Here is a 21,009-nt window from a genome sequence, read left to right on the forward strand (position 1 = left end):
TTTTGCTACTACTTCTTTCCTATGCTAGCTTTAGCCCAAGGATTATAAGACTGTCCTACTAAACATCAAATATTTAATTTTTATATTTCTCTATAAATCATACATCTGGGTATATAATTTTAGATAATAAGTCATTAATAATAAAACAGTGATATTCCCAAAGAATAATTTATATGCCTAGGATAAATGAAAAGGAAACTAATCATAGAGAGCACTAAGCTACAATAATGGTCCTTAAAAACACACATACAAGGCTATTCAGTTCTTTGTTAAATAATTCGTCTAACAAAGTCATAGGTTTTCATTCTTCTGTTGTGCATATAGGAGAAATGAGAAGTACCAATGATTTTATTCTGTTCAGACACAGCAAGCATATAAGAATTAATACAGTTTAGAAATACAGATTCCAGTTACACCACTACTCTTAGTACAACAAAACAACTAGTAAGACAATCCATCAGAATGTCAGTTTCCTTTTGGAAGTTATTATCACAGAACATGACAATAATTGGTAAAGTCTTAGAGTCTTGTGAGACTTGCTTTGTTCAAATCATAGTTTCATGTATGGATTTATTTTAATAGAGAACAAAATAATAAAAATATTATTGTGAAAGGTATCAATTTAATGTCTTATCAAATCAGATTCCCCTGATCTAAATTTAGAATGCAAAACTTCATTTTCCCCTAAATAGATGCAGGAAGAAAGAGATACCTTCTTTATCTCTTTTTTACTCTTTTTGTTAATAAGGCCAGGCTTTGGAATTTCATTAGTGCAGGATTATAAGGGAATAGGGGGTGGAGGAAAGGTGGACTACAAAAGTCCCATTTAAAAGAAATGGAAACCAGGTTAAATAGAATTTCACTTAACAGCAGCAGTTTTCTCTTACATAATAGGTTAAAAAAGAAAAATATCATTACTTATTAATTAGATCATGACATTGTTTTTTTAGTACTTTGAGTTTTAACATGTCTATATATGGATATAAAGGTTATGATTTCTCCCTAGGCAAGTTTTAAACTGCTGGGTTTTTATTTATTATTATTTTTTCTAGTGATACCTTCTGCATCCATCATTTCCAGGGCTGAGGACATAAATACGACAGTACCCAAGACCGTGATTCACTGGAATAGTCAAACAACAATAGAAAAGGTTTCCTGTGAAATGAGATACAAGTCTAAAACAAACCAAACTTGGAAGGTAAGCTAACTTTCACTGTGCTTTAGCATGTAAGTAAATGAAAGAAAAGCTAACCCACAATGGACTTATGATGATCTACTTTACATGTTTTTATCTGTTTGATATTCAAACCACTATAGTTTGTTGGTTTTTTTAAAAGTAATCGCTATGCCCAATATGGGCTTGAACTCATGGCCCCAAGATTAAGAGTCATGTGCTCTGCCCACTGGCACCCCTCAAACCACTCTAGTTTTAATATTTGTTACCATATGCTTTCAGAATGGAGAGATGTTTCCTGAAAATGTCCTCTTACCTTTATAAGTTGCTAAATAGACAAATGTCCAACTAAGAGAGATGCATCTGTTTGGCTCCTTGTAATTCAGTGCCTCCTAGAGTAAAATTTACATCAGTGATGATGAATATAAAATGTAAGGTTTCCATGCTGAAATTTAATAAGCATCTAGGGTAACAACTGTTGAAAAAGAAAAACTTCAGATTTATGGGTGTCTCCTTTTGAATGAAAAAAAATGCAACTCTAAATGGAAGATTTGTTACTACAATAGGCCTCAGTCTTATGTGAGCCTAAGGTAAAAAGTGAATATCTAAACAAACTAACCATCCTTAAATACCAATGGTAAGTTACCAACTGACTTAGGAGAGGCATAGGTACAAGGTTCGTTAATGAAATCACATGACATGACAGCACCTGTGAACATTATAATAAAAACTCAGTAATTTGAACAATGGGAGAACACTAGTATGACTGAGGGAAAATTTCCAATTTTGGTGTATTTGAAAAGAAATGCTATTTCATATTTTCAAGTACAACAAACTTCATTTAGTCAAAATAATTAAGGCATAGAGTCTCTGGCTTTGCATAATTAAGAGTTATGTATCATGCATGAATTTATCTGCTGTGAGGGAGTAAATGACATGTATTTGGTGATTAGCATGACTCCAAAGCCTCCTACTGTTTCATTATCCTGAACATCAGCTTTGCTGTAGAGCAATGTGTTTAAAGAGTGTCAAGAAGATGAGGGTAAAACTATATTGATTTTATGACATAATTTAAAGACTGTTCTCTAAAATAAATTCATGACACCAACTTGTTTATTTACCCCTGTTCATTTAAGTCAGAAATGTGATCTGAACTTTACAATTGTTTAGATTACACTTACATGTGAATCTGTGCATCGTTTGGTCAATTACCAAGTGAAGATCCTGCTGGACTTGTTGACTAAATAACTGTGACATTTGTGTACATAGCAACCCTATGCTTAAAGCCTGGGACAAGCAGGATACAAACAAAACACAACTCCACAGTCAATCCTTTTGCAAATGTGGAATTTAGGTAAATTTGAAAACCCAAATGAAATCCTTAGATTAGTCTTAGATTTTGAGTCAATAGGATTTTATTCCAATAGGACACCTGGTGCCCTTTGTTTAGTGTCCTGGTCATAGGATGATACTGATAATACAAAACTCCTTTATTTGGCATAATTAGGAGACATTATAGGCTAGAAGAAGGTTTAGAAAATAGAAAGTAATTCTACCATCAATATCTCTGAATAGATTTTCAGAAACCAAGTGTTTTCTGGTTGAAATTCTTGTTCTCTGCTCCCCCTGCTGGTGCTACTCTACCATTGTGAGACTTGGTAACTCAGAAGCAGGCGGAAATGAAGGAGCTGAAAGAATATTTGTTACCTCATATAACCTTCATAACCATCCTTTGGGTTAGGTAAATATCTGCTCCGTTATAGAAATAAGGATGTAGAACTCGAAAGACGTCAAGCCAGGTTTTTCAAACTTACACTGCTAGGACTCTTTTAGACTCTAAATCACTTTGGGCACCCAAAAAATATTTGAAAAATGAAAGAACAGCTTTCTATCCAAAGCCTGTATCCTATCCCTTCTATCATGCTCCCTCTGAATATAACCACTCACACAGAAAAAGATGAATTACCATTTCTATCCAGATGACCCAAGTCCAGTCAGAAAGAGCCAGAATAAGGTTTTTATTCTCAACTTTTGCTACATCATCAATTTATCTGGATCATGCATAAAGTGTGTCTTTGCCTCTCTGTAGGGAGATAGGAAGTCAGAGGCAAGAAGAGGAGGCGATACAAAGGACTACAGATTTGATCTTCCACCTCACCTCTGCCTCCAGGAGATATTACTTGAAGGAGGTTCTTTTATTTCTTTAAAAAAATTTTTTTTAATGTTTTTATTTATTTTTGAGACAGAGAGAGACAGAGCATGAGCAGGGGAGGGGCAGAGAGAGAGGGAGACACAGAATCCAAAGCAGGCTCCAGGGTCTTAGCTGTCAGCACAGAGCCCAATGCGGGGCTCAAACTCATGGACTGTGAGATCATGACCTGAGCTGAAGTCGGACACTCAACCAACTGAGCCACCCAGGTGCCCCAGAAGGTTCTTTATTTCAAAGTGGCAGGCAGCTATGCAGGAAAGCCATGTGACTAAGAGCACAGGCTCTAGAATTCAAAGCCTGGTTCTGCCACTCTCTAGTTATGCAACCTTGGGCAAGTTCCTTATCTTCTCTGTGCCTCATTATTCCCATACCTAAAGTAGGAATAAGACAAGCCCCTACCTCATATGGTTGTGGGGATGATCAGTGTAAGAAGCTAGCCTAGATCCTGGAATAGAGTTCAAGTTCAGTAAATGCTGGCTGTTGCTACTTTTCATCTTAACTTCCAGGAAAACCATGCAACAAGTTTGGTAGAGCAAAAGAAGACCCCCTGAAAAATCAAAATTAGAGAACTGAGATTGCTTTTCATCCCATTTTAGCTAAGTTATTTAGACTATGAATTATCAAAGGGAACTAGCCAATCCTTCAGGTGATCCTACAAGGCTAACACCATGTGGAGAATATTTATCTATTTATTGGTTATCTTCATGGACTATCTCTTTGGCACCTCAAACTTGTGTTATAAATTGAGCTCACAACCTTCGTCAGCAATCCTTGCCCACTTCTGTGTACTCTATCTCAGGAGCATTACCATGTTGTATATCTATTTACCTGTTTACACCTCTATTTCCCTGTCCTTTAACTACAAGCCCCTGGAAGGCAGGATGTTCCATAATAATTTCTTGTACCTCCATTGATTTTTACAATGTGTAATTCATGTAGATAACATTTTGAAACATTAGCTATTAATATTGTTTGCCTTTAGTAGGTGCCCAACAATAATGACAGTAAGGCAGGGAGGTCTTTGCTATAAGTTCAAGTAAATGGATTAATAGTGACTCATTTCTCTAATTAAGCTAGACTAGGGTATTGTTATTTTTTTAACATAACCTCAAGATTTTACTGTCTTCATAATAAGACAAAATGTGAAACACAGGACGGGATTACTTGTCCCTTTCTCTTATTATCCCCTCCTCGTTCAAAATGCTTGCATCTCTTGATAGCCAGAATTGTCTTAGATCTGCTGTTGGGATCAACACATGCAAGTCTCAGCACAACCTTCTTTGTAGTTTTTAGCCTTTTCCCCCAAAATCAGCTCTATCTGCCCACCAGAGCATAGCCACTTTACTTCCTGTCATAACACTGCTTCCCCTGGGCATCAGAGAATTCTTGCCCTTCTTGTACTGTGCCACTTTGTGGGGTTGGTGCTTGCTAAGCTTCTTACAAAAAATTCAGTGGGTGTCAGAAACATTCACCATGTTTTTAAGAGCACTATCAGCATGGAAAGTGGCAAACTTTTATTCAAGAGCCAGACAGTAAACATTTCAGGCTTTGCAGGCCATAAGATCTCTGACCCAACTACTCAGCTTTGCATTTGTAGTGTGAAAGCAGCCATAGACAATATACAAATGAATGGGCATGATAAAACTTTAATTTTGGACACTGAAATTTGAATTTCATGTAATTTCCATGCATAACAAAATATTCTTTGGATTTTCTTATAACCATTTAAAAATATAAAAACCATTCTTAGCTCATGGAGCCCCTAAAGCCAAGCATTCATTCTTTTCCAGGGAAGGCTAATAGAATAGTAGACAGATAGCAAAGGGTCAAACCCTTGACCTTGAATTTCAAAAGTGTAAATGTGGGGCACCTGGATGGCTCAGTGGGTTGAGTGTGGGACTCTTTTGATTTCAGCTCAGGTCATGATCTCACAGTTGTGAGTTCGAGCCCTGTATCGAACTCTGCACTGACAGTGTGTAGCCTGCCTGGGATTCTCTCTTCCTTTCTCTCTGCCCCTCCCTTGCTCACATGCACTCATGTGTGCCAGCGTATGCACTAAACAAACAAACAAACAAACAAACAAACAATTTCTAAAAAAAAAGTGTAAATGCCGCTATAAGGCAGAAGACTTAGAAGAACATGTGATTAGTCAGAACTAAGTTTCTCAATCATCACCCCACTCCCTCTCCCACCAAACACTAGGTAAAGATTAACTGGGCAGCAAAACAAGGAAGTTGGAGGGAGGAGGGAGTTAGGAAGAGGAACCAAAAGAGTTTAGACAGTGGTCGGTCACCAAAAAGGGCCCCTTCACCCACGGCCTTGTCCCAGGTAGGGAGTTGGAGGGAGTGGGCATTAGAGAACTGAATAGGTTGGAGACTCTCCTTCCCTCCACCCAATAATGCTCCCAGAAATTTAATGTAACCCTAAGAGGTACCTTACACTGATAGAGGTCAAGTTTGCATGCCCCCCACTTTCAGAATTGAGGCCCTAAATAGAAATGAACTGCTATAAGAAATAAAGTCCTATTTCTTGCACTTGAGATCAAACCCTCTACATAGGCACTCAATTAGGTCTACCTCTCTCAGTGTTTGTTTTAGCCTATGAAAATATCTTGAGGCATCATCTTGTGCTTACAAGACTCGAAGCAGTCACCCGGCTTGCCTCTGCCTCATGGCAGAAACAAGTCTCTTAACAGTTCTGTAAAATTCTTCCATTTTAGAATTCTGGCTGTGCTTTAGTGTATATCTCTACTTTACAGGGACTTATCTATAAACGTAATGGCAAGAGACATACTAGAGAATAACAACTCCCTTCCAAGAGAAACAAATAGAAGCAGAGTGCATTTGAAAGTCAAACTTTTGCTACAAGTAAAATCTTTCCTGGATCCCAGGAGACCCCCAAATGTTCCGCCAATCATATTTACACAGCAGTAAATTCCAAGGGCCAAGAGTAGAGACACAGCTTATAGAAACTCTGAATGATACTTTATATGAAGCATGACAGATCCCAAGCAGATATTTTCATGAATTTTACATTTTCAGTACATTAAAGGTTTTAAAGATTTATGTTAAGATTGGGTTTTCATAGAAGAATCTCTCAGGAAGGTTGGTAGCTTGCTCGCTTTCTTTCTCTCTTTCTTTCTTTCTTTCTTTTTTAAACCTTGACATTTTCAACTTCCTCTTTCATGAGTGTTTGGTAACTCTTTCCTCCTAGTTATTGCCTAAATGCATTTCTAGACACATTTTATGGTTACCTTTCAATCATGCTTCACTTTTTCCAGTCAATCCACTTATCAGAACATACTGAAGGTATGTAAATGCCTTGGTTTCTCTCTCCCAGCTGAACCAGGTTGTTAGGGGGGTCATTTTTCATTATGTTTTATAGCAGGTCATAGTGCCCCAGAAAATGATTTGTAAGTTTAGACCTTGTGTCTTTGATTATTTATGGTCATGTTTTATATAAAGTGCCCTTTTCTTCTTTGTTTTCCCAGGGCCTAGAAGCGTGCCTGGAACATAATAGGTGTTCCATACATGTCTGCCTAAATGGAATAATTATTTGTTTTAAAAGCACACTGTATTGTTTCATTGTTGTTATTCATTCATTTTAGGTTAAAGAATTTGACACCAATTTTACATATGAGCAACAGTCAGAATTCTACTTGGAACCAAACACTAAGTATATATTTCAAGTGAGATGCCAAGAAACAGGTAAAAGGTACTGGCAGTCCTGGAGTTCACCCTTTTCTCATAAAACAACTGAAACAGGTGAGTGTGTTTATATATTTAATCTCTTAGGCTTTTCTTTTGACCTCTGTCTCTTTTAAATATATTTATACTTTTTCTTCTTGACTTGTATCAAATTGACAAAACTATTGTATGGCAGGTGGTGACATTGAAATTGTCATTTTGCTTTGATTTTGTTAAGGCTGACTGTAATTTAGGTAATGGTTCTCAAACATTCTTGGACATAAAAGCCTATTAAAACCACCTAGTATGCATGTTCACTGTCCCTGCTCCCAGAGGCTCTGTGTTCACAGGTCTAAGGTACTAGGGGTGGGGGGGTGCTCAAGAGTCAGCATTTCTTATAAGCAGCCTGGGACATCCTGAGGCATATAATGATCTAAGATCATTTTTTGAAACACATTATTAATAATTATGTTAAACTCAAACAGCAACAACAACAAAAACAAACTTCTTACGCTGTTGGTGGGAATGCAAACTGGTGCAACCACTTTGGAAAACGGTATGGAAGTTCCTCAAAAAGTTAAAAATAGAACTACCCTATGGCCCAGCAATTGCACTACTAGGTATTTATCCAAGGATACAGGTGTGCTGTTTCGAAGGGACACATGCACCCCCATGTTTATAGCAGCACTATCAACAATAGCCCAAGTATGGAAAGAGCCCAAATGTCCATTGAGGGATAAATGGATAAAGAAGATGTGTTATATATATACAATGGAGTATTACTCAGTGATCAAAAAGAATGAAGTCTTCCATGTGCAACAACATGGATGGGTCTAGAGGGTATTATGCTAAGCAAAATCAGCCAATCAGAGAAAGACAAATATCATATGACTTTACCCATATGAGGAATTTAAGATACAAAACAGATAAACATAAGGGAAGGGAAGCAAAAATAATATAAAAACAAGGAGGGAGACAAAACATAGGAGACTCTTAAATACAGAAAACAAACTGAGGGTTGCTGGAGGGGTTGTGGAGGGGGGATGGGATAAATGGGTAAGGGCATTAGGGAGGACACTTGTTGGGATGAGCACTGGGTATTATACGTAGGGGATGAATCACTGGAATCTACTTCTGAAATTGTTATAGCACTATATGCTAACTAACTTGGATGTAAATTAAAAAATAAACAAGTAAATTAAAAAAAAAAGATCTGGTGAATACACACACCACATACATATACACACAGTGAGATATTACTCAGCCATCAAAAAGAATGAAATCTTGCCATTTGCAACAAAATGAATGGAGCTAGAGTGTATTATGCTAAGTGAAATAAGTCAGAGAAAGACAAATACTATATGATTTCAGTCATATGTGGAATTTAAGAAACAAAACAGATGAACGTACGGGAAGGGGAAAAAATAGAGAGACAAGGAAAAAAACTATAAGAGACTCTTAACAATAGAGGACAAACCAAGGGTGGACAGAGGGAGGTGGGTGGGGGATAGGCTAAATGGGTGATCGATATTAAGGAGGACAATTGTTATAAGGAGCATTAGGTATTATATGTAAGTGATGAGTCACTAAATTCTACTCTTGAAACAAATATTACACTATATTTTAACTAACTAGAATTTAAATAAAAATTTGAAAAGAAAAAATGGATTAAAGACCTAAATGTAAGACAGGAAACCATTAAAGTCCTAAAAGAAAACTTTGGCAGAAAGCTCTTGGACATCAGCTTTCACTATATTCTTTTGGATCTGCCTATTCAGGAAAAATAGAATATTAGCTATAAAAAAGCACAAAATCTTACCATTCACTACAACATGAATGTACTTAGGGAGTATTAAGTAAGTCAGAGAAAAAGAAATACCATATGATTTTACCTATATGTGGAACCTAATAAATCAACAACAAAAAAAGAGACATACTCATAAATACAAAAAGCAAATCGGTGGTTGCCAGAGGGGCCGGTGAAATATGTAAAGGAAATTAAGAGATACAAACTTCCAATTAAAAAGGCAACTGCACTTGGGGCACCTGAGTGGCTCAGTCGGTTACGCGTCCAACTTGGGCTCAGGTCATGATCTCACGGTTCGTGGGTTCCAGCCCCAGGTCTTGCTCTGTGCTGACAGCTCGGAGCCTGGAGCCTGCTTTAGATTCTGTCACCCTCTGTGTGCCCCTCCCCAGCTTGCACTCTGTCTCTTGCTCTGTCTCCAAAATAAATAAACATTTAGAAGAAAAAAAAAAGGTAACTACACTTAAAAAAAAAAAAAAAAAGAGTTACATTAAACTCTTTAGGCCACTCTGATGAAATATATTTTAAGAGAGACACAAATCAAATCACATCAATAAATATTGATTACCTACTGTATGCAAAGCAATCATAAAGTTAAAATACTTAAACATGGGATTATTTAATTCTCAGCATGATCTAGCTGACCTATTGTTTATCTTTAGATATATTCCTGCTCTTAATATTATTAGTTTAATTTTCTATCCATTACATGTCATTCAATAAAATCTTGGCCAAATAGGCTTCAATAGTAAGCAAAGTGAATCTATTACAATTATCTTAATACTCCATAATGACCACCATTAACCTCAAGATGTGTCTCCCTATTGTAGGTAGCTTATACCCAGACTGAATTTTTTCTTTTCAGAGCACTTAATTATAATCACAGGATTGTTAATACCATCTTTGTTATAATAGAGGAGTTGGAACTGAGTTTTATGTTTTCAAAGCACTTTGGCAGACATTATAAATGTTGATTGCTGCCAAATAAGCAGAGGGAGACAAATGGCAGACTAGCTAAACAGTTCTTTTGGCGCCCCCTAATGCCCAAATCTTAGAAATGCATTACCAAGGGAATAATTTGCAATGCAAGGGGATAATTTGAGTATCCGTTCTTTTTAAAAAGTTGGTTATTAATTTAATATTTTCTTTCTTACGTTTATATTGTTAAAAGTTCTTAGTACTTTAGGTGGCATCTTATAATAGTCAGAATTTAGTTGATAGCTCAATTTTTTTAATGAAATTTAGAAATGTCTAGCAAGATTATTCAAACTGATAACTAACATTTACTTACCATTTGCAAAGTACTACTATGTATAAGCTTGTTTGATCTTTACACCAGCCATATTTAGTAGTCTATTGGCACCATTTTACAAATGAGAAAACTGAGGCATGACTTTCTAAATAGCACATTGCTAGTGGCTGATAGCACCTAAACTAGAACAGAAGTTCATTGATTCTTCCTTTAACCAGTTATATCAAAGTGGAGGAGCAGCTTACTAAAGTATTCTACAAGTATAGGACCACAAATGTTCTCCTTTAAAGGCAAAGGTCTTAAACATCAGATGGAAGAAAATAGAAACCACAGCAACCCTACAATAAGTATAAATGTAAAGTCTTGGTTTCCTAAGTGGGCAGTAGAGGGGGGGGAGCACTTAAAAGGCAAAACTGCTTTTTAGAATTAAATATCCTTGAAAACTTGCATCTATCCAATTTAATATGTTAGCAGAGGAACCATAAATTTTTCTTCTGGTACAAATTTCTTCCAAGACACATTAAATGACAAACAGTGAATATGAGTTAGGAAAGTGCTAATATTAAATGTTTTGGAAAATTTCTTTTTTTTTTTTTTGTTTGCAAAAGCAATGCAAATTTCTTGCAATATACAACCTAGGAATAACTGCTGTTTATATTTTAATGAATTTAACGCCAGTTTTTTCTTATGCACATATGTTTTATTACTGAAGTATAATTAACATACAATGATATATTAATTTTAGGAGTGCAGCACTAATTCAATAATTCTGTACAGGATTCAGTGTTCACCACAATAAGTATAGTCACCATCTGTCATCACACAATGTTATTACATTATATACTATATTCCCTATGCTATACTTTTCATCTCCATGACTTATTTTATAACTGGAAGTCTGTACCTCTTAATTGCTTTATCTCTTTCATCCACCCACCTCCCCTCTGGCAACCACCAGTTCTTTGTATTTAAGAGGCTTTGTTTGTTTGTTTATTTGTTTTCTTTTTTATATTCTATATAAGTGAAATCATACGATATCTGTCCTTCCGTGTCATTTTTCTTAATAAGTGGTGTTGTGGTATATTGTTTCATATCGTGATTTTCTTAGTTTACCTTGTTGAGTTAAAAGAAACTATTTAATGGCCACACAATGTATGGATGCACTATAATACATTTAATCATTTCCCTATTGCAACACTCTCTAGGTTATTTATTTTTTCCATTGTCAATAAACTTCTTAGAATAGCTTTTTATATAAACTCTCCTTATGTATTTAGATTTTATTGGATCTAAGCTTAAGCACATTTTAAGATGTGTGATGCAAACTGCCAAATTGCTTTTTAATAAATCTTTAATATTAATTGTTTTTTAAAATGATATCTAAGAAAGGACATTCATTTAGTGATTCATGAAATATTCAATTAGCCTCTACCGTGCACCAGGCACTTGCTATGTACTAGCAGAATCTCAGTAAAGAAAGGAGACAAAGATCTCTGAATTTTAGAAAAGACAGTCAATAAAAACAATGATAAAAATATAAATTACATAGCACTATAAATATCTTATCTGCTTGTAAGAATCAAACCTCACAACTGAAGTTTGAATTGCTTCACAATCGAAAATATTAAAAGATACAGTTTCTATAATACTTTAGTTAACCAACTTGTTTGATAATGAGGCTTTTTGGCCAGCCAATTTTTCCCAGTAATTAAAGGTTTACTTATTTATGAAGAAAGACAGCCCAGCCAATAATGATCCCTCCATGCAGAAATTTGCTGTTTTACTCTCTAAATTCCTCATGTGTATATCACTGAATTGATTTATCTCAAAGCAATGTGTTTTCAAAATTATGCCTAGATAGTACTGCAGATCATGCAGTGGATATGGCTTATCCTTCAGACCCCAGCATCCTCCTGTATCACTTTCTTTGGTCTTTAAAAACCTAGTCCAAAAAAACCCCAAACAAACCCATTTAATGTAAGAGTTAAATTATTTATTAGACTTATTCTCTTTTCCTTCCTTAGAGTATTTGGACTTTAATAGAAAAAAAGTCTTATAGTAAAAAAAAAAAAAAAATCAACCTCAGAATATAATATTAGACTTTACCAAACACACAGGAGAAGTTTCTCTAGATTAGAAACTCATATTTTTCTACCTGGTATACATAATGTATACAAATAATATGAAATACTAATATATAATATATAAATTATATATAACATAGTATAATTTATATTATATATTATAAAATATGTTATACATAATACATAAGTTATATATATAAATATAAATAATATAAATAAATAATAGCTAACATTTATTGGATGTGTTGGGTATGTGGTAAGGATTTTACATATGAATTGTCCTTTACTTATCACTAAAGCCCTATAAAATTATTATTCCAATCATACAGAAGAAGGAAATGAGGCCCAGGGAGATTAAGCAGATTTGTTAAATGTTATAAAGCTGGGAACAGTAAAGCCAGGGCAGAACACATACTGTAAGTTTCTAGCACTGTAACTCTACCAGTTTCCTTCCTAAGACACCTAAGAGGGCCTTGTGTCAGCCTCCCCTCAGCCACCTAACCAAACCCTCCTCTACACATTAGCTAATAATAAAAGGATGCCAGCAAAAGTTCACTTTTAATGTAATGTTTGTTATGAAAATGCAAATACATGAGAAAGGAGGGACCCACTGATGCTATCAGCTAATTGTATATTGGCCTGAATACAAGATGTGGAAGCAGGTTTGGGTTATGGTAATGAAAATGTAACTATAGGACTCCAGGAACCAAGAGAATAAAGAATAGGATGGGGCAGTCTGAGATGAAGACAAAGTATAGGTGAAAAGGTGTCTCTATTAAAGACAGGACCACTACAGGGCAGTTCATAATGTGTTTTTCCAGCTGGTCCTGCCTGGTCCAGTAAAGTGTCTGGAAAACAGTGCTTCTTGAGTGGAGTCTGTGGACCATCTGCATTAGAAATGCTTGGGTACTAGTTTAAAATGCAAATTGCTGAGCCTCTAGCCAAGTGAAACTTCTGCAGTAAAGTGTAAGAACCACTGCTCTAGAGGTTAGACACACCCTTTAAGAGGGAGAAGTGTCATGAAAAATGGCATAGGGTGTGGGCAGGAAATGTGGACAGGAAGGGGGAGACCAAATTGCCCAAGCCATTGCCTTAGTAATAGGGGTTTGAGGGGGTCAGAAAAGGGTGGGTACATGAGAATTTCAGGACATTATCTACAGTACTATCTGGACATCTCTGCTTCTTCTTCCTGACCACCGCTTCGCTTCATGAGTTGCTTAGCACCCTAGCCCCACCTTGGCAGCCTAGGATCCCCAGAAGCACAGGATGTAGAATCCTTGTGCCTCTGCCTAGCCCCTGCCCTGCCTCTGGATATGAGGCTTCAGCTGAGGCTCTGAGAACCACTGAGGGCTGCTGAAGTTGAAGCTTCTAGACCACCAACCTGCAAAGTCACTGTAAAAATTCCTGGGGTTTTTAAGCAGCACAGAAGGAGCCCCAAAGGAGAAAAGATAATTTGTGAGTGTAGAAAACCAACACTAAAAATGTGAAAGTCAGTTCCCTAAATTCCATACTACTGATATACAAAAAGGTGAAAAGATGACTGCTAAGCCAGAGTGTTGTTCCACTCTGCTGCAAACCAATCTCTTTGCAATGAAGGAAAGGCATAGGCTCTATAATCCCTTTAATGACAAGTCAGAGGCCTGAGGGAAGGGCAGTCACATTTCATAACGATTAATTAACTTGCTTGAATTGCTACCTGAAGTAGGAATGTTTCCCAGAGAAATCATATTCTTTTTTTTTGACAATTCTCCAGAGGAAGGCAAGTATGAGCAAGATATTAAATCACATTGTGTTTTGTTCTCACAAAACAGCATTGGTTGTTCCATTACCAATGACTCCTTAAAAATTCTCGTTAACTTTTCAGAATTTTTAGGGACTACAAGAGAAAAAAAGAAAACAAATGTTACATCAATGGAACTAAATATAAGTGATATTAAATAGAACACAGATTAGAAGCTACTACACAGAATTGTACTTTTCAAAAATTCCATTATTTGTATTTAGGGGTTTCTGATTCATTCATACTGAGATGGATTATAAATGTGTACATTCATGGTTACTAAACGGGTTTAAACAGACAGTGTTCCCTGAAATACTAATCAGTTTAGACTCTTAATATGGATTTATTTAATCTTCTTCATGTCCTATCCCTAATAAAGAACCAGAGTTATGTAGAATAAAAAAAAATGTATAAGAGCTTTATAATCTCTGAGGTTCACAATATCCACTAATAAAGAATACAGATTATGCTTTTCTATGAGGAAGTAATAACCTTCAGTATTAGTTTCCTATTGCTCTTTAAACAAGTTATTACAAACTTTAGCCAAATACTATGTGGCTTAAAACAATACACATTTATTATTTTTTAATTCTGGAGGTGAAAAATCCAAAATCAGTATCACTGGGGCTAATGTCAAGATATCAGCAAGGCTATGTTCTTTCTGGAGGCTCTAGGAGAGAATTAGTTTCATTGCCTTTTCCAGACTTTAGAGGCCACCTACGTTTGTTGGCTTGTGGCCCCACCTTTCATCTTCAAAGCCAGAAGCATAGCATCTTCCAATCTCTTTCTCTTTGACTCTGACCCTACTGCCTTCTTGTAAGGACTCCTGTGATTTCATTGTACCCATCGCTATAATCTAGGATAATTTCCCCATCTCAAATCCCTTTTGCTATATAAATTAATCTATTCAAAGTTTCCAGGGATTGGGACATGCACACTTTTGGGGGGTAGGGAGGTCACTATTTGTCCTACCACATTTCCTCACCTAGCTACCCCACCACCTATTATTGCAATTTTTACTAGTCATTGTGATTTGGTGCCAGCAAAAGCAGTCAAATAAATTCTCTCAAGCAGAAATATTAGAAAGATAGCTAGAAATCAGTAGGCAAACAGTCACAAGTAGGATACAAGGGAGAGCAGAAGCCAGAACCACAGCCAAAATTGTAGTCCGGAAGACTCTGGTGAGGACCCCATAGCTGGCACTGTGGTCACTAACACTGCCTGTCTTTTGCCCTGCCTGGACTCCCCGTGGTGCTACTGTTACCAGACCTTGCATATAGCTGCTGCTATAAATAATTTCCTGGAACTCAGTAGTGTGCCAGTGGAGAGAGGTAAGCATCTGTTCAGGTAGGTTTAGGTCATCTGCTTATAGCTACTTGCTGGCAATGGGGAGAGGGAATCTTTGTTCCATTGAGACTTCCACAGTGGGAAGCCTTTCCTGCTTCTTACCTGTTCTAGGATGCCCACAAGGAAATATGTCCTGGTGCTGAGCAAATAAAAAGTGGTAAATGTCTACTAGACTATTTAGACTCAGAAATAGGCACATGCTATGCTTGGGAGCAAAGTGGTACTTTTGAAAAATCTTAAACTACTGAGTAAGACTCAGAAGCTGCCCATTCCTGCATATAAGGTTTTGTTACACTTTGACATCAGATCCACGGCTCTGTGTATTCTATGTGACTTAGGGAAATTCCCTGAGTTGGCTGCTGCTTTTCACTTTTTCCTCTTCTTCATCTTTTTCTTTAACCATATGATCACCATACATATATTTCTCACTTTCTCCTCCCTCTACATACCAAGTACTTAGAGTTTAGGAATATAAGCATGAAGATAATCCTGTGGATACGTCTAGGCACACCTTCCTATTCTTACTACACAAGGATGACATTGTAACTCATAAAATGATTCATCATTTGACTTGTTTTTCCAGATGTGGTAACGAGTTTGTTCTGACATATCACTTTCCCTGCCCTGGGCTTCTGGTGCCTATTCAATAGGTCTGGCCATCATCTTCTGCTTTGATGACTGACTGGGAATAGTGTCAACTCTTTACCTTTAGCCCAATAATGTTGAATTCCAACCCTAGAACTAAACTGGCCTGGGAAGACAGCACATAAACACCATGGAACATCTAAGATTGTTAGAAGAAGGAGATTAGAAAGAGAGAACACAAAAGGAGATGTTTATGTTAAGAAAAACCATTTGAAAAACATACCCTTGGTCTCTTTTAATAGGTCTCCTCTTGTATCTAGAGCCTACTGAAAAAAAAAAAAAGTCTATAAACGTCCCTGTGTCAGCTCTGGTCAAAACCTTTAAGATGTAGGCGTTGGGTAGTGTGGCTTTGACACCATGATTGGCAAAGGCAAAAGTAAATAAAGAAGACTTATAAATGTCCATACTTATTCATCGATTACTATTAATCTATTAGTAATTCCACTAATAGAAATCTAGACTTAGTAAATAAGCAGAGATATGGAAAAAAGATTTATGTATAATGATATTTATCCAAAAACTAATTATAATAGTAAGAATTTTGAAACAATCTCAAAGCCCAATAATAGCAATAGCTAATGCTTATTAAGTAAGGTTTTAATTAGTGTAAAGCATAGTACCAAGTACTTGATATGAACTATCCCATTAGACCTCAGGGGTGAAGTACTATGTTATTATCCAGTTTTACAAATGAAGAAACTGGTCAGAGAGGGGTTCAGCAACTTACCCAGAGCCATGCAACTCCCGGAGCCAGGATTTGAATTGAGTTTTGTCTGAATCCAAAGATGGTGTTTGAAACCACCAAGCTATACAGTTTCTCAATAGGGGGACGATTGAATACCGTACAAACATGATGAAATATTAAATTGCTATGACAGTTTTGAACAGTTTTTAATAAAATGAGGAAATGTTCAGGACACAATATTGAAAGAAAAGAAAAAACAAGACACGATATTTAGATCATAAAGAGAATGATCTCCACTAGGGTACAGATATACACAAAAGACTGTTAACAAATACATTAAAAAAGTGATTGCTTCTAGTTTGTGAACAAGTATAAAATTGCACTTTCTTCTCCATACTCTTTTATACTTTTCAAGCACCCTACAATTAGCATGCCTTGCTTGTATAATCAAAGAAAATAGCTGGCTTTCAGATGGAAGTTACCATAGGATGGAAGATTCTAGGGTCAGTGCTAAGTGGGTCAGCCCAACCACAGCCCATTGTGGTATGGGATGGAGTCCTACAAGGCCAGGGAGTTCTCATACACTGTGGCCAGCCCCTGGAAGAGCAGCGGCTAGGTCTCAGCATAGGAGCAGCTGTTTGCAGGACCAACTCACCTGCCCCACCCAGAGCCATCCTGCTGCAGAAGTGAGGTTCTTAATTAACGGAGCCAGTGACCAGCACAGACCACATGTCAGGACTGGATGGGAATTTTCACTCTTTGACCTCTACCTAGGTGACTTTGGGCAAGTCATCTATCCTTTTTACTACACCTCTGTGTCCTCATCCATGAAACGAGGACAACAGTATTTTCTAACTGATTTGGTTGTTGTAAGGATTAAATGACAGAAAACATGTAAAGTCTAGTACATTACCTTGAGCATAATCAGTACTCAATGAGTGATCACTTTAAAAGAATAATAAAACACACTAGGCAGACATAGAGGGAAAAGACTGAGGAGTCAGATTTCGTATCATCCCTCAGAAACAGATAAAATACATTATTACTAAAACCAAGAACTTTTGAGATTTGATGCAAATAGTCTAGCATCCGATGGGCCACAGAATGTAGTTATGTGCTTCAAGTTCTTTTCCAAGAATAGGAAACTACATTTTTTTGCTTAAAACTACTCTAAACTCCCTCTAATTTTCATTTAAACACACTGTCTTCAGCAAGACTAATTCTAAAGTCCAATACCAGTGTGTATAAGCTATATAAAAACTCTTACCAAATTAGAGATAAAGTGAGTTTCTGAGTATACCCAGGTATGTGTGGTGAGAAAAACAAGCAGAGACAGAATTGTCTCATTATGGACCTAGCACCACAGATATTAAATTAATAATGAAAATATCATGAGATTTTTCTAGCACATTTGGTAATACGCTGATGATTAGAGCTGATAGAAACAATGTTTTTCAGTTATAAAGGTTCTGTGTGTGTGTACATCATTCTGTGTTTGTGAACACTTTTCTGTGTTAAATGCCTGGAAATTATTTGAAATACTTGAAATACTACTGGCAAAGGATCAAGGGGATAGGATTAGGGATGGTTATTTTTCTCTCTCTTTTATTCTTCCTCTTAATTTTTTTTTCTCTATTAAGGTTACTGCTCTCATACTGATTAATATTAAGTACAATTTAAAAAGAAATGACCCAGCCACTTGGTGTCAGTATACCATGAAGAATATAGTCTAGTATGGATGGCTTCATTTCAGTCCTGTGCTTAAACATTTTGTCATTGGCTTGATTTCTTCTCTGACAATCTTATTTATAAATCGTCTCACTTCAGATATTTGATTCCTTGTGAAATTACCCTCTGATAATTATTTTAAATGTCATTTTAAATAACTTTAATCTAATTTAAATGAGTGCATCTGGTTGATTTGCAACTCTGATAACAAAAAGGCCCTAAAGGATGATTGTGTTTATTCTATTAGGGCTAATAAAGCCCTAGTTAGATATAAACGTTATTTTTATGTGGTACAAATTAATAACTGAAGTTTCATTGCTAAATAACTACCTGTAGTTTATACAGCAGAATTAAATTAACCTGCATTAAAAGCCAACAGCACCACATATTACTTTTAAATAAAAATGCTACTTTTAAAATAATGTAAGTGAAAACAAAAATAATCTAGCAACATATGCTACAAACCCGTGATCTTGCCAAATTGAAAATTGTGTTACATTTTAAAGTAATATTTTTAGTCTTAAAATTTCAAAATAATGTAGATGCAGAGTCCTGCCTGGGCTCCCTGGGAATGAACATAGCCTACAAAATACTAATTTCGATAAATAAACCTGGCTGGTGACCACTGGGGCATAACCTTTCTCCCTCGGAGTCTGATGGAACCACATACTTGGGAACAAAAGAGACTTAGTGAAGCACTGAGAAACCAGAAAGAATCTCTGATTTGTTACAATTCACCGTTGCAACATTTTCCTCTTGCTATAGAGAAGACAGAATAAAAACACAGAAAAGTACTTTTGGCTCTTCTGATGTTTTCACCTTCTAGAATTCACTACCCATTGTTCTTAGAAAACTACTGAGCCTGTACCTGCACCCAGATTGACCTTTTTCAAAAATTTCCAAAGACCATAGGAACCTTTTTATTGAAACTCCATGATATTTTTTCTCAAAGAGAGTTATCTGGGCCACATAGCTTGTTATACAAGCCTGTGATATCACGGTAGCAGTTAAGCCTGCCTCAAGTTGTGATTTCTCCCAGGCCCCACAAGTAATTTCTCAAAAGGAAGAATTTGAACACTGAAATCAGAATAATTGAATACATAGGGCTTGAGGCACCCTTGGGAATCCAGGGCTTAGAACCATTTTCAGGAATGTCTTCTGTCAGTTAGCAGAATAGTGTCCTTGAAGTCACCTCTGGCAGCTTTTAATTGTCAGGAGAAAGGAGCCGGGTAAGAAAGCTCCAGGACTCCTTTGAGTCCAGACTGAAAGCAGGTTAGCTGCCAAGGCTGTTCACCACACCCTGGTCAGAAGCTCTCATTAGCCGTGACCTGACAGTCTTTATGACTAGACAGAGCTGGCCAGGATCTTTGCCAGTGGGAAAGGAGCAGAGGGAAGTCATTAATAGCATTCCACCCCTGTGTTATAACCTCAAAGTGTCTGCTAATCAAAAATGAGCTTCTTATATGGAGCCAAGATAGTGTTCACCAACAGCATCTCAAAGATTGTGCAAAGGCAAAAATGACACATCTTGGAGGCTCTTAAGGAAACTTAAAATTTATTGCATCATCTTTGGAAGGAATCAAGGAGAGACCAGTTATTGTGTTTTTTGTTTTTTGTTTTTGTCAGTGAATTAAATAAAGCTCCTTGGTATTTTTTGCCTAGAAGCCTCATGAAATTAGAGGATATACCTTGAGGTTTTATAAACTCAAGTTAGTTTTCATTGTCCTTTCAGTGTTTAGGATTTGACCAATTAAATTAAAAGGAGGGAAAAAGACACACATACTGAAAAGCCTTTGTTTTTATTCCACTTACAAGCCTATTAAAGTTTACTTTAATCATCTCCAAACAAGTGAAAATGGGTAATTCAGAAACTGAATAACCTGAATGCAAATGTAAGAAGTTCACTCTGTTTTCTTTTTGTTTAAGTCCCCCAGGTCACACTGAAATCATTCCAACATGATACTCAGAATTCTGGGCTTCTAATTGCTTCCATCTTTAAAGGACATGTTACCGCTGGTAAGAAAATACTACTTAGGTTTTTTGAGTAGTCTTTACCAATCATTCATTTGAACCCTTCAACTGAAAAATCATGTGCCAGGCATAAATTTCTTGAGAATAAGACATCACATGAGCTTTCTGTATGGAAATTATCAATAAAGATCCACGTAAAACTGAATTTAAGCAACGGTTTAGGTGGACTTTGCCAGCTTCGGCTATGGGTTGGATACTTTTCATTTCAATAGGTGCTGGGGCTCAAGACCCCAAAACTCCTAAAAAACAACAACAACAACAACAACAACGTAATTTGAGTGTCTACCATGTGGTAGTTGGTTGTATACATTTGTTCAGTTTTCAAAACAACCATGTAAGGTATAAGTGTTATGTATCTATTTTATAGATGGGAAAACTGGAGCTCAGAGAGGCTGAGGAACTTGTCCAGGTTCACAATAAGTGACAGATCAAAATTCAAATCCTGTTTTTCAAATCCTGAAGCCTGTACTCTTTCTTTTGTACAAACTAGCTCCTGTTTTGTTAGTGTGATTCAATATTTTCCATTGATGAGCTTACCTAAATGTTTTAGGCATTAAAAAATTATGCCATCAGGTATGTGTAAT

The 21,009-nt window shown here is 36.4% G+C and overlaps 1 protein-coding gene and 1 pseudogene across 1 annotated transcript in view; one reads left to right on the forward strand and one right to left on the reverse strand.

The window, feature by feature from the left end:
- Positions 1 to 21,009, forward strand: part of IL23R (interleukin 23 receptor) — a 58,451-nt gene that overhangs the window by 24,435 nt on the left and 13,007 nt on the right. Inside the window, exons 6-8 of the mRNA XM_015083378.3 lie at positions 1,053 to 1,198; positions 6,991 to 7,147; positions 20,321 to 20,410. Of these exons, the coding sequence (XP_014938864.1) occupies positions 1,053 to 1,198; positions 6,991 to 7,147; positions 20,321 to 20,410 (393 nt within the window). The remainder of the gene's footprint in view (positions 1 to 1,052; positions 1,199 to 6,990; positions 7,148 to 20,320; positions 20,411 to 21,009) is intronic.
- On the reverse strand, positions 594 to 5,392 carry LOC128313884 (60S ribosomal protein L36a-like; annotated as a pseudogene).

The sequence above is a fragment of the Acinonyx jubatus genome, chromosome C1 (genome assembly GCF_027475565.1).
Source record: "Acinonyx jubatus isolate Ajub_Pintada_27869175 chromosome C1, VMU_Ajub_asm_v1.0, whole genome shotgun sequence".
NCBI lineage: Eukaryota > Metazoa > Chordata > Mammalia > Carnivora > Felidae > Acinonyx > Acinonyx jubatus.